This window comes from Tachypleus tridentatus, chromosome 2, assembly GCF_004210375.1.
Source record: "Tachypleus tridentatus isolate NWPU-2018 chromosome 2, ASM421037v1, whole genome shotgun sequence".
In the NCBI taxonomy this organism is placed as follows: Eukaryota; Metazoa; Arthropoda; class Merostomata; order Xiphosura; family Limulidae; genus Tachypleus; species Tachypleus tridentatus.
In genome coordinates this window covers 102936947-102951486 of record NC_134826.1, presented here as the reverse complement: position 1 = coordinate 102951486, position 14540 = coordinate 102936947, and the positions used below count along the sequence as shown (strand labels likewise).

General features: G+C 33.6%; 1 protein-coding gene across 6 annotated transcripts in view; it reads left to right on the top strand.

The window, feature by feature from the left end:
- Nucleotides 1-14540, top strand: part of LOC143244726 (putative E3 ubiquitin-protein ligase HECTD4) — a 216974-nt gene that overhangs the window by 170903 nt on the left and 31531 nt on the right. For all 6 annotated transcript variants that reach the window (XM_076489886.1, XM_076489885.1, XM_076489884.1 and 3 more), the window contains exons 52-54: nucleotides 2519-2652; nucleotides 4894-6286; nucleotides 7102-7459. In XM_076489886.1, the coding sequence (XP_076346001.1) occupies nucleotides 2519-2652; nucleotides 4894-6286; nucleotides 7102-7459 (1885 nt within the window). The remainder of the gene's footprint in view (nucleotides 1-2518; nucleotides 2653-4893; nucleotides 6287-7101; nucleotides 7460-14540) is intronic.

Sequence of the window (14540 nt, the reverse complement as noted above, 5' to 3'; positions counted from 1 at the left end):
CTATGAAAACGTTTATTATATGGTTCAGAGCTGACTCAAACATCAGAAGTGTTTTAGTATAGATCATCCTTCTGGATGTTTGAAATTTACCGTATAGGCATACAGAAATATTATTTGTACATATGATTATAAAATCCTATTTTTCTTTCAGCAACGGTACCAAACGGTAACTATTAATTATTCTCAAGTGCTTAAAATTTAATTATTTTTATTAAGATATGGAAGAATAAATAAAAACATACTTCAAGAAAACAAAAATTTTGAGTACTCTCAGTGTTATGAGATTTTTTTTGTGTTTGTGTATTGTACCTGCTAAGCTAAGCTTTTCCATGAGCCTTGTTTATTCTTCTGAGTGAAGGGTTAAGAGATATTAATTTTTGAAGTCTTGATATATATATTAGAAAACAAAAAATTACTGTTAACTTACTATATTGGTGCACACAAGACTTCTGTAATTTATGTAGGTTTTTAAACGTACTATATGTGAAAAGAAATCCCATATCTGTTCAGAGCAACAACTTTTTCAGTAATCACACTTTAACAGTTTTGGTGAAATTGTGATTTACTCCTTCAAGCTATTTATGAATGACTGTTGGATTCTTATACACAGGAAATTGCTCTTTCTCTTGGTAGTAAAGATTTAATCAAAAGAAGTAGGTGGGACTGGTCAAGAGGTTTTCAAAAGAGTAGAGTACTGGGAGGAGCCACTATACTAAATTGGCTAAATATATTATCTCAGCTAATCAAAAAGATGGGAGTTTCTTTTTTTATATTATAGCTTCATTGTATCCAAATCCAAATTTATAATTCATTAACTATTGTACATGTATGGCAGGTGTAATAAAATAACACAATAGTAGGTGCTTTATGACAAACAAAAATTGATATTTAGCATTTTTTCTTAATATCTAAATTTAAGAGGAAATATAAAGACATTTATAATATTAAAATTTTAATTATAAACTGCATTTTGATGTGAGATCCATTGACATAGGTAGTAGGAAAGCTGTTTAATAAAATATTGAAAGTGGCTCTCTGAATGGTCATGGCATGTGCTCTTTAACCTGCCCACAGAAAAAGTGTTAAACACTTCAGAGTTGAGAATTATTTGATAAAAAGGTTTTATTTATTTGATTTTATGTGTAAAACTTGTTTAAAATAGTAAATTTTGAATATGGGTTGATTACAGTGCATGTTAAATGAAAACCGTGTTATTCAACTTTTTCTGAAATTTTTTAGCATAATACAACACCAACTGAACCATATAACTTAAATGCAGGTGTTGTTTTACCAATTTTAGCCAATCACTTCCTCAACCTCAGTTGTCATTATATGATGTAATTCCCTATAACACAAGTTTGAAATGCCATAGACCAGTGTTCTAAGTGTGTAATTAAAGCTTTTTGGTTTTTCTATTTTCTTAACTGTGTAAGTTAATATGACTTCCAGTTTAGCAGAAACTTAAGAGACTGAAATAAAGTGATAAAAGCTTACCTTGAATATATATTGTTAGAAAAAAGTTTGTAAATGACTTTCATCACAGTTAAGCCCCAGAATTTGTTTTAAAGGATTGTGAGAAGGTAGCTTTGTCATGTTATACTTCAGTTGAATAATGTTTAAGTATGATAGTAAAATAATAATTTTTGTGGAACAAGTTTAGATTGAGAATTATTAGGTTTAATTGGATCAAACATGTTTCACCTAACTCTATTAAGTTATATTTTTCTGACTTTATATTATGTTGTACTGTCATTAGGCTTTATTGGCTTAGGTAGCTACTTGGATAGGAAAAGAAAATCATAAAATGAAATATAAAATCAAATCACTTGAATGAATATACAACAAATTTAAATGTTAATAAGTATATTAAATAAAACGTTCTAATTACTAGTTAAAAAGTTGTTTGCTTATAATTGTTTTGTGGTGAAGAAGTTATTTTTGTTATAGGTTTGTAGTTGTAGACACAGTGAAACTGCATACAGTGTATTTTAAAATCAAAACAAAGTATAGAGCTTTAGCATCAAAAAGTATTTGGAAAGCATTACAAGAATGTAGAAAAATTAAAACCAGTAATTGATAGCTATGCCATATATAAGTATTTTTAATTGTTTTTTGAATAAAGAAAATTAACAAATAAAATCTTAAATTTCAAAGCTTGAAATTTATACAAATATCACTTATAAAAATATTTTATTTTTACAGAAGTTACATATGTAGAAATTTTATTTAGTTTCAAACAGTTCAATCCAGTGTCTTATTTTTTGCATGCAGAGTTAAAACAACACGTAAGACAAGTAAGTGGAATTAGCAAACCTGACTGTTTCAGAACTAAACTCGTGTACATTTTGTTCTGATTTTTATGTTTAACACTATTTTATGTTTTTATACATATTTAAAAGCTATTCTTGCTTTAAGTCAGTATCAGTTGTTTTATATTTGACAGTCTATTTTCATGATATGAAGATTTTTGTCATTGTTTTCAAAAACAGTTTTATTTTTTATATATCTGTTAAATTAGCTGGCACCAGAAAGTTTTCTATATGAGGAAGTGGTGATCAGTGATGCTAGACAAACAACAGACATTTTTATTCCCAATGCTGCTTTTCTTGTTGTCTCTTGTCGAAATGATCCTTGTGCTTCTTCAAAGAAAGAGTAAGTACTAATGACATTGTTATTAGCTAATAATGTGAAGAACTATGTCTTAAGTAATAATAATAACTTAAACCTCAATTTTACAGTCCAAAAAAGACAATTCATCATTACTTTTATACTTAACCATAAAATTACCAAATTGTTTTTGCACTGTTTTCTACCATTAGGCTCTACATATTGTATCCTGAAGTACTTTCCCTCCCCTGGATGGAAGTTATGTGAATTCATGATAAATAAAACAGTGTCTTAGGAAATGAAAAGTTGTTTCCTTTCATTTTAAAAAATGCCCATAAAAACTAAAATGCAAAATGTGAAACTATGACTTTGCATATATATCTTTACATGGACTCAACAAACCTTCATGTCAAATGTTGTGAAGATCCATCAAGAGGGGATAAAGTAGTGGTAAAAAATGCCCATAAAATCCACAAAATGCAAAATTGAAAATTTGATTGTATCTCCTCACTGAACATCCATATCAAATTTGATATAGATCCATCTACAAGGGGTGAAGTAATGGTAAAAAGATACCAATAAAATCTGCAAAACTGAAAATTTGTATATACCACAAATGGACTTAATGAACCTTCATATCAGTTTTGGTGAAGATTCATCCACCCACAGCATACAACAGATAAGTATTATTATATTTATATAGATACTGAGCATTTTTCTTTTTATGGTGCAACACTTACTGTAGAGAAACGATCAAAATTGAAATGGGAGAAAATACTAGAAAACCCCAAAAGTAATTAACCCTTTTACTACAGGCTCATATAGTATAAACAAGTTTGTCTTCACATTTGTACATGTAAGTATTTGCACTGTAACCTTTGATACAGCATGTGTATCTTCAGAAAATTTAGTAAACTTTCAGTCAAGATTACAAAACAATCAGATTTTTAATGAAATATTTTTACTAAAGATTTATTTGTGAAAATAGAGTGCAAGCTTCAAAGTAATTTCATACTATGATTAAAAATCTATTCTTTGCCCCAGAAACCTCAAATGTTATTTGCATAGTCTCTAGAACCTCCTAAATACATTACAAATGTTTGTTTTCAGTAAAACTTTATATTTTGTTATTTTCTGTACTATAACTATGTGGGGTTTGTCAACTGTCCAACCTAGCAACCATCATAAGAAAATTAGGAAATGGATATAAATTATTCTTTTTTTTTGTGCTAGAATGACTACATATTATAACACAAAAATCCAAATGTTTGGTATGAGTAGATTAAGTCTCATTACATTTTATATTTACATATATATGTGTTATTTTTTATTATATTGATCTTCCAGTCATGCTTAGCTAACATTACATAACTTGCATTGATGTGGTGCACGTGCACTCATACTATGTATCCAATAATATAAAACTGACCTTTAGTCTTCCCTGTCTTGGCTGTGTTTTAGTGGACAAGTATTTTGTAACATACAGTCACATTTCAATTATTCTACATTATATATGTATATAGCTAATTAGTATTTAGAAATAAGTTACAAAACTTATTTTTCTAAAAGTATAGAACAATAAATCAAGAAGCAAGAAGTAAAGCAAACAATTCTCTTCTCACTATGACCTTTGTACTTGGTTGCTGCTGGCCATAGGTTGCTAAGCCTTTAAAATTTCACACATGGAGGATAACAAACAATTTTTTTTAGGTTTTTTTTTCAGCTGAATAATTAAAAAAATCATAAATAGCTATACAAATTTTAAACATCACTGCATCCATCATACCATCTGACTTACTAAAATCTGTATTCAGGTGTGTTATTTTAATATTTACTTTTAAATTAAGAAATTAATTATTAAATATTATATGATATTAAAATGTGAATTATAATCTACAACATGATTCCAAACTTACTGACATAAATTCATAAAATAGTAGTTTAATAAAACCATGAATGCGAGTCAACAAACACAATGACCTAGCCTTTAAACTGTGACCCATAGCAAAAGGGCTAAGGGGATTACTTGCAATGTTGACAGTATTTTTGTTGTTTTTTTTTCATGTGGTGTTTTAACTGACAAAGACATAAAACCACACATAATTTGATGGATAGGTCATTAAAAAAAAGTTTCAAAGGATTAATATAGGTTACATAGGCAAAATGAAAGACAAAATTAATCTTTATTTTTAAGTATATTCTGCAACACAATAGCAAATCTTTATTTTCAAATGTAATGTTAACTTTACAGCCCAAAAGTAGTAAATTTTTTTAATATAATTTCAGGTCATCAACATACAAATCCCCATGGGCTCGTGTCTATTCCTATAGTGGACCATCTATTAAAAAGAATGGACAACTTGTAAAGTGGGAAGTTGTGAATTATCCACTGGATGCTGATATTGGCTCTTCTGGCTTACATTCTGGTTCCTTTACAGTGTCTGATGTATACCCAGCAGTTTTGATAGCTGGAAACAAGCTTCACCTAAAGACAGGTATCTCTCCTCCTCCAGGCATGTCTCTCTTAGTGCATGGTGTTCCTCCAGAGTTACCATTAGCACTCCAATACATAGAAGTATTGTTGGCAGAGAAGAGGACAGAATTGTCTATTAAGCAAGAACAAAAGTATCTCATTACACCAACCATTTTGTTGAATGTAGTTGAACTCCTGGGAGGGTATCTTTGGAAATCCAACATTCCAGCACTGATTAAAGAGGTAGTATTCCATTTATTAGCAGAGCTTCTGAGGATTTTGCAGGAATCCAAAACTCAGTCAGATGACTTTTCACCATTCTATCCAACCTTGGGCTCCCAGCTAAGCCCATCTCTCATGCTTTTAATCCAACTCCAGGCTGAACTGAAAAATTTGTATGAAGAAGAAACCAAGAACTGGACATTGGCCAGTGCTGCTAGTGTAACAAGTATGGTGCTTGGGACTGGAGATAGTGGCAGGTTTTCTTCTTATTTTCAAGCCCTGTTGGAGGTTTGTCTGGCTGTAGCTGAAGTCACAAGTCCCATTACTTCTGGTTTTACTTTTGGTGAAGGTTTATCAGCTATTCCTACAACATCTCAAGTAGACCTCACTTCTGCTTCTGGAACCTTAGTGCCTGAAGTACCTATCAGCCCTCTGGTATCAAGTCGAAGAAAGAAGCTTAAACCAAAACGAGACAGAGAAAAAACTTCCAGTAAAGGATCAGTTGCTTCCAAAAACAGTGATCCAGAAACTGGAGGACCAGCTTCAAGTACACAGAATGACCAAGGAGGGTCCATGGACAACATGAAGCCAGAAGATATGTTATGGTTCCACCGAGCTCTTACTCTTTCTCAGATCTTGAGACATATCACCTACGGAGATCTCCATGGGGCTTCTGTTACAAATGATGCTATTGTTGATGCTAGTCAGATTCTTCAAACTCCTACATCTCACACTAGACTTATAGTCATGACAGGTATACCCTCTTATCTTAGCCAAAGTCAGGTTAAGAAAGCCATCAGAAAAGCTCTGAAAACTTGTGGAGGTGCTAAAAAAAATGAGATTTTTGTTCCACCTGTTGAAAAAGATTCACAGACAAGACCCTCTGGTTCTCAACCTTCTGTCAATAAAACTAAAAATGATTCATCTTCACAAGCCAGTGGCAACAGTGGATATGCTGTAGTGGAGATACTCTCTCAGTCCAAAGTATGTTTACTTTGTAAACTCATTTTGTACCATAAACACTTAGTGTTGTAATTGTAAACTCATACAGTTTAAATTATAATAGTATATTTATTCAGTTAGTATTATAATAGTGGACTTATATAGTTAGTATCATAATATCAGGCTGTTGCATATGAAATGTTGTATTTTTGAAGGAAAATGTAAAACAAGTACATCTCTTTGTTGTTTAATTTATTTAATCAGAATAAGCTCCTTTGGACTCTATACATTGTGCCAACGATTTCTAAGTTTATAAATGTATATTATAATAGTACACCCATAGGGTTAGTATTAGAATAGTTGGTTCATACAATTAATATTATAACGGTAGACTCATACAGTTGATATAGTAATAGAATCATGTTGTCAGTATTATAAAAGTATACTCATAAAGCTAATATAAATAATAGGATTCATACAGCTAGTATTATAATAGTAGACAGTTATTATCATAATATTAATAGTAGCAAAAGTTCATAAAGGCATTTGTTTGGTTCATAAAAATCATCTGTGATTTTTAAAATGGGTGGTCTTCTGTGGTACTTTGTGTCTAACAAAGACATGTGAAAATTACATTTAGGTTCAGTTCTCTGTTGTCTTTTAAATACAGTTTTATAAACAAGTTATACATCATATTGCTTGTGGATCCATAATAACATATGAATCGCAAATATTTTTTTAAAAAATTACCACTTGAAATTTTATAATTCTGTTGTTGGTTTTGAAGCATAATCTGAATTTATGATTTATAGTTGTGGATTGATTTATCGTTATGTTTATCTTATTTTTTACTACAGTTAGAAACAGCAAAGGAAATATTGTTAAATAGCAAAGTTCTACTCAGTGGAATAAGAGGAGATATTAAGTTAGCTGCTGAAGATCTAATGGAGATTTCAGAAACCATGTCTGTATCTACAGTTACTCAGTCTTTTCAACTCTCTGATTTGGATGACAATACTCCACTTCAGCTCTACTTTTCATCTAAGTTTTTTCCTTGTTCAGGTTGTGATGACTTTAGTGATGCAATGCTGATCACACTTACAGAGATATTTCACAGTTGTTTTATCGCAGAACATAATGTGAGCCTTCCCAATTCCAGGAACGACTCTGGATACATTTGTTTAAACAAGAACCAAATTACAAATTCAGCACAAGGTTAGCCTCAGCCAGAGAATTAGGATTAAGTTCATTCATTAAACTGATTGTATGCATTAAAGTTGTGAAATTAAATGCAGGATTATTATATGATTATTTATTAAGTTAGTCTTACAAAAAAACAGTTATTACACAGTGACTTGTGGGAATGCCTTTGTGTGTAAATGATCTTCAATGTCAAGTTGTTTGCATGTCATTTGAATTTTACTTTGTAATAATGAGTGTATGATAAACCCATATTCATCTACATTGTTATTGGTTTAACAATACTTTTAACATTTTATTATCAATTTTCATTTACTATAGGTATTAACTTGTAGACAATAAATGTACAATTTCAGTCTGTTAAACTATTTTTTTTCTTCTATAGTAGGTGGAATAAGATGAAACTAATTGCATATTACTAAGTGTCAAAAAATGCATTGTTGATATAGGACATTGTTTGGCTATTGAATTCAAATTGGTAACATTTATTGATTTAATATAAGTGCATTTTATAACCATTGTCTTCAGGATGATAACATTTGTTTATTTGTGTAAGTTTGTTGTTAGTTATTGACTTCAGCATGTGAAACTTTTGATGGTTTAGTATAAATGCATTTTTTTTAACTAGTGACTTTGCATTGATAACATTTCTAGATTTCATATAAGTGCATTTTTTTTATCCATTAACTTAAGGTTAGTAACACTTGTTTATTTAATTTAAGTACATATGTTAACTCTTTGCTTCAGAATGATAACATTTGTTGCTTTAGTGCAAAGACATTTTTTTAATCTGTTGACTTCAGGTTGATAACAGTTGCTTTAGTGTTAAGATAACTTTTTAACCATTGACTTTAGGTTGATAATATTTGTTTGTATAGAATAAGTGCACATTTCCACCATTTACTTCAGATTGAGAATATTCATTGATTTAGTATAAATGCATTCTTTCACTATTCGCTTGAGGCTCATGATATTTGTTGATTAGTGTATTTGTTAAATACATTTTTAACCATTGACTTCTGGCTGATAACATTTGTTCATTTAGAGCAAATTAATTTTTTAACCTTTGACTTCAAGTTGATTATATTTATTGATATTAGTATAAATACATTTAGTATTGTTGACACAGGTTATTTATTATAAATACCTTTTTTTTAATTATTGACTTCAGATAATATTTTTTTTCTTAATTTGTGCTGCTCTCTATGTACAATTTTTGCTCTCCACTACCTTTGAGACTCGTACTTAACATCATGTATTTACTGATGGAAAATCTATATTGTATCAAACAAATGACCGTGTAACAATCTTCTACCAATAGAAGTGTGACACATCTCTCCAGCATAGCTGACTCACCATTATGTAGATCACAGTCATCACTTCTTGATTTTTCATTCTCTTGTGCAGATGTGCAGTTAATTTTCACTAAAAACAACTCTATTTTTCTGTTATTTTTTATCCTATGGAATGTATTCATTTAATTGTTTTTTCATATCATAAATTCACAATTAATGTTACTACTACTACTTGTTTGGATCTACAGAATTCTAATTTTAGCAAACATATCACTGCTGTGATGTCAGACTCCATTCTTAGTGCATCAGGAGTTGGAGTCTTTTGTTGCATCTTCTGGAAGAATCTGTTACAGAAGAGACTGATTTCCATAGTTTTTTCCTCATACTTTTGTTGCCCCTACCCAGTTTACTTCTATGGATTCCTTTCATTCTTCTTCATTGTCTCAGGTTTGTTACCTTTTGTTTCTTCATCCTGCTTCTTATGATTCTTCCCCTCTCCATTCTGGCTCACTGCCTGATTATTTAGTTTCCTTCCATCCTCCTTGATATTTCCAATTCCTTTGTCATCTGCATGCTAGTTACAGCATTTGGCAGACATGGATGTCTCACCCAACAATAGGTCTGGATTTCCTTTTCTTAATTATCAGACTCTGGAGTCAGTTATTAATGCATGGGTTTCTGATCCTTCCTTTTCCCTTCAGTTTTTCCCTGCCCTATTCTTGAATCTTCATCTCACCAGTACTACTCTCCTACATTATCTTTTTTTTTATTATTCATCTCCTTTCTGAGGCTATCTGCTGTTGCTGTGAGAAGTTTTTGGTGGATATGTGTTCCCTTCTTTTCTCCATGTTGGGGCATTTGTCTTCTTTGACTTTATTACTGTATATGTGGTTACTTTCTTGTTAGAACCTCTTATACAAGGATGCACTGCTTCTACAATGTTTTTTTCCTGCTTCAAATCTATTTAAGCCTTGTCATGCTTGTTTTCTTTACCAGTATGTGTTTGGATATGTCTTTGTTTCTTTAGAATCTCATGTGGAGGCAACTTGCTAAAGCTCTTCCATTTCCTCTCTAATTTTCCAGCTTTCTCACTCATCTTCTGCTCCTATTCTTGTTTCTTATCCCCTGGCTTCCTCTAGTTTCTCAGTCTCACCTACCTATGTTTTTATTCCTAGCTATTGTATCTCTCATCCTTGCCTTTTAAGATGTTAGTGGCTTTCCCAGTTCAGGCACAGTGAGGTTGTCATTGTTCTGATTTCTTCCCATATGACACCCTTTTGCAGCAGATTATTATGTTCCTCAGATGTTCCTTCATTTTGTTTCTCCTCCTCCTCCTTTGTCTCAAGTTCCCATTTCTTTTCCTCCTTCTCAATATCTAATTTGTTGCCAGTGGCTCTTCAAATGTCATATGGGATCTCTTGCAGGAGGATAGTGTCACACAAGTGTATCTTTCTTTTCCAGGTTCATTCTAGTCTGTTCATCATCCCCAAGAAGACTGGGTATTGGCATCCTGTTATCAAACTCTTGATGCTAAACCATTTCACCATGGAGTTTTTTCCCAACCTCAGATGGTCTTTTATTCCAGATCTTTCAATGACCAAAATTGATGCCTCAGATGCTTACCTGCACACTTCTCTTTTCCCTTTGTCCAGACATTACCTTTAATTTGTTCATAGAGGTTAGTTCTTTTAGTTCTGCATTCATTCTGGCATCAGCTCCATATTTCTTATGTTGGGTGTTCAGGGCCTTTGCTTGTCACATCCATGACTTGTGACTGGCTTCTTTTGGCTCCTTTCCATCAAGCCTGTCTACACTGTAAACTTCTTCAGGAGCTAGCACATTTTGGGTGGCTGATCAAACTGGAGAAGTCACATCTTAACCACATTTAATACCTTATTCATTTGGAGGTACTTCTCAACTCCTACTTCAGTAGAGCCCCACCATATCTACTTTATTTATGAGACATGGAGTGCTTAGTATGTAATGCCATGACTTATTTTTTCACTGCATGAGAGGTTATCTCTCTTTTAGAGACTTGGGCTTTGATGAAGTCCCTCATCCTTTTGGGACATGCACATATGTCATCATCAACAGAATCTGTCTTGAGATTCCTTGGACTTGTCCATTATCTTCCTTTGTTCCTGCAGGTTGACTTTGCTTGGTGCCTCTACAGAGACAACACTTCATCTGATATTCCTTCTCCTTGTCCAGATCATCGTTTTTAGGGATGCATTTCTGATAGGGTAGGGGCATATTTGGACTCTCAGAAGATAGCCAGTTGATGGTTAATGGTCAAATCAACTTTCTGTATCCATCATTTGGAGGTCCTGGCCGTTAATTGAGCAATAGATAATTTTCTTTCAGTGATCTGTGTGCACTTTGTTATGATTCATTCCAACAATTTGACTGTTGTTGCTTATATGAATCATGCAGTCTCTTCATTGTTCGGGACACATGCTGCACCTTTTGGAAACTTCTATTCCTGGCTCTTTATCACATAGAATGCTTCATGTACTCAGGACCTCTCTCCTGTTAATCTTAGTGGTTAACTACATCATGCCATTTCTGAGGCTTATACTTTCTTAAACAGGGATTCTCATTGTATATTCCAAGTTTCCTCTCACCAAATTCACCATCTCTCTCACTTTTTGGCTACTCACAGCCATCATCTGGCTGATGAACTATGCTTCACACTTTTGTTGTATGATACCTTCATCTGGATATTGTTTGCCTCCTATTGCCATTCTCCATACCTCTTTACTGGCTCTGAAAGAGTAAGTTCTTTTCTATATCTTACCTATACAGTGGCCAATGTCTACATCTTTTGATCCTATTGAATGGTGAGTGATGCTTGCAGAGTATACTTAACTTGAATTTTGCACCTAATGACCTTTAAAGTTTGTAATGCTCGTTGATTAGATGTGGTGTACCATAAGACCACTTAATTATTTCCTGCTGTATATTTCTTCATAAATAAGGTCCATTCCAGACCATACTATCTCTTGGAATATCATGAGTAAAACAGTGTTAATATTTCTGCCAATTTTTCTGGTCCAAGCTTAATAAACTGGGACTAACCTACTTTTTCAGAACAGGGTTTTTGTGATTATCTATTGCAATGTCTTGCAGAATTGCATCCTAGAGACTCCTCAGCATGTTGTTCCCCATCCCTTCTTCCAGTGGAGTACAGGAGTTATTGCCACTTCCTAGTTTTTATGCACTGGGGTGGTGGACCATGGAAGCTTTCTCCTGAGTGTGATACTTCTATATCAAAGGTGATAATATTCTGTTGGTGTACATAAGGTGAACTCTTCTACTGTAACTTGAACAAATAATTCCTGACTCCATCTGGTTTTGGAGTGGACAAAACCATTACAGATAGTTCACTCATTCAGCTGGCTTTCCTCCATCCCACTACTACCTAGATTTCACTTCCTTAATGGTCTGGTGTTGGAATTGTGCAGGACCAGCCAGTTTAAGTCTTCACATGTGGTATTGACAGATGCCCTCCTCCTACATTGATCAGGTGAAACTTTCTTCACAGTGCCTGGTTTTTCATTGGAGTTAACCCATCACAAAATGAACTGGATGCACAAAAGATTCATATCAATGATGCATGGACTGTAACTACTGGCACCTTCAGTGGCATTTCCCATTGTGCTTATCCAGAGATGGAGCACTCATAAGTATTAAAAATACAGTGTCGCTTCAGGTGTTGATTGGTATTAGTACTTCATGAGCTTGCATACAGATTGATGTCAGAATTGGTTATGAAATGTAATTAGTGGAAGTACATACTTCACTCAGGTGGGCAATAATAAGGGTACAGCACAAGAACAGGTTGAAACTAAAGTTAACTTTATAGTTACTCAAGATAATCTCCTCAGTGTGCAGATAGAGCAGTTCTGGGAGATAGTCTCTGGGTGTTGCTTACACCAACAAGTTATCTTTGTCCATTGAAGATGTACACACTCAGTCTATACTTGACAGCACAACAACGTTGGTAGACAGTCTCTATGAGATTGGGATGCTGTGGCAAAGTAGTGACACAAGGTTATCTGACAACTTCCCTGCAGCATTTCTGTTCAGTGATGAAGCGTCTTCACAGTGACAGTGACTTTGGATCCACGTAGAGCAAGACTGTCCAAGGGCTATGCTAGGAGACTGTAAAAATAAGGAGTTGAAAACAGCTTACCACATACCTGGTACTTATGTCTTCTAGGGTCACCAACCCCAACAAACCTGGAAAGCTATGGATAGTGTTTGATGAACACGCCACTTAACACAAGGATATTCCACAGACAAAGAGAGGAATAGTGAACATTGTTAGCTCAATTTTTGATCCCTGTGGGTATGTTGCTCCTTACACATTGCAAGCAAAGATCTTAATTCAGGAGTTATGACGACTGGGATGACAGCCTTCCACAGGAACTGTTGGCTGAAGTTGATCAGTTTTGTCATTTTGAGTTGTCAAGGTATTATGAAGGGCTAACTGCAAACTCCAATTTGATGGAAGTTGGGATAGATAGAGCCCTCTCAATGGGAGCAACATGTTTTGGCTGCCAGAAAGGCACTTGAAACTCTGTTTTCTGCATGTGTCTTTCTGGCAGCCAAAACATGTTGCTCCCATTGAGAGGGCTCTATCTATCCCAGGTTTAGAACTCCAAGGGGCACTGTTGTTTGTACACCTATTGAACACTCTCATCAATAAGTTGAAACTTTCCACTTTTCTGGACTGATTCTTCAACTGTGCTTTGCTATTTGAACAATGAAACTGAGAGATTCAAGACTTTCATTTCAAACCGAATTTCGAAAATATTAGATACATCACATCCATCAGAATGGAAGCGTGTGCCATCTAAAATGAGCACAGGTTATTGTATTAGAGGGTTAAGAGCTGAGGAGCTGACATCTGAACATTCATGGTTCACTGGACCAAAGTTTCTTCAGCAAGATGAAGGTGAGTGACCTGATGATTATATCAAGACACCAAAGGAACCAAGTGACGATGAATTCTTCCTATTGTTGTCCTGATGTTGAGTTTCTGGGAGGCCTGGTGCTGGTTGTGTATTGGGTCTGCAGAAGTGGCCCTCCCTAGGTTGATGGAATAGAAATTGTATTTTACCCTTATCCTTAATGGTATTGAAATAAAGATAAATAGGACCTTTCACCTACCAAAAACCAGAAGACACATACCTGATGCTGCCTAGTTTTGGACTGGATATGACTCACCATGTATAGACTGACACACACCAGCCATTCTAAACCATCAAGCATACCCATTTCCCCTTTTGCACTTGTTTCCTTTCGACAGTTCTTGGTGGCATATATCTTCACTATGTGTGAAGAGTATATCTTGTTACAGATGAGATGTGATCTCATACTGTTGTGCCTCTTTATTTAGTGATGTAGAGTGTTGTGTTCCATGGATTCTTTTTGTGCACACCTCGAAGGGAGCTCAATTATAATTATGTAACATTTACACTGGTTCTCCCACTCTTCTAATGTTCACACTAAGTTCACATTTATAAAATTTAATTTAAGTGCACTTTTAACCATAACATTTGTTGATTTGATATATATTTTAATTATGGCTTTACTTTGATAATATTTGTTAATTTAGTGGAAAGTATTTCTTAACTACTGACTTCATCTTGTTAACATTTGTTGATCTAGTATAAATACATTTTTAACCCTTGACATTAGGTTTATAACTTTTGTTAGTTTAGTGTAAGTTTATTTTTCAGTTTATGATTTTATAATCATAACAGTTGTTGACAAAATGTAAATGCATTTAATTG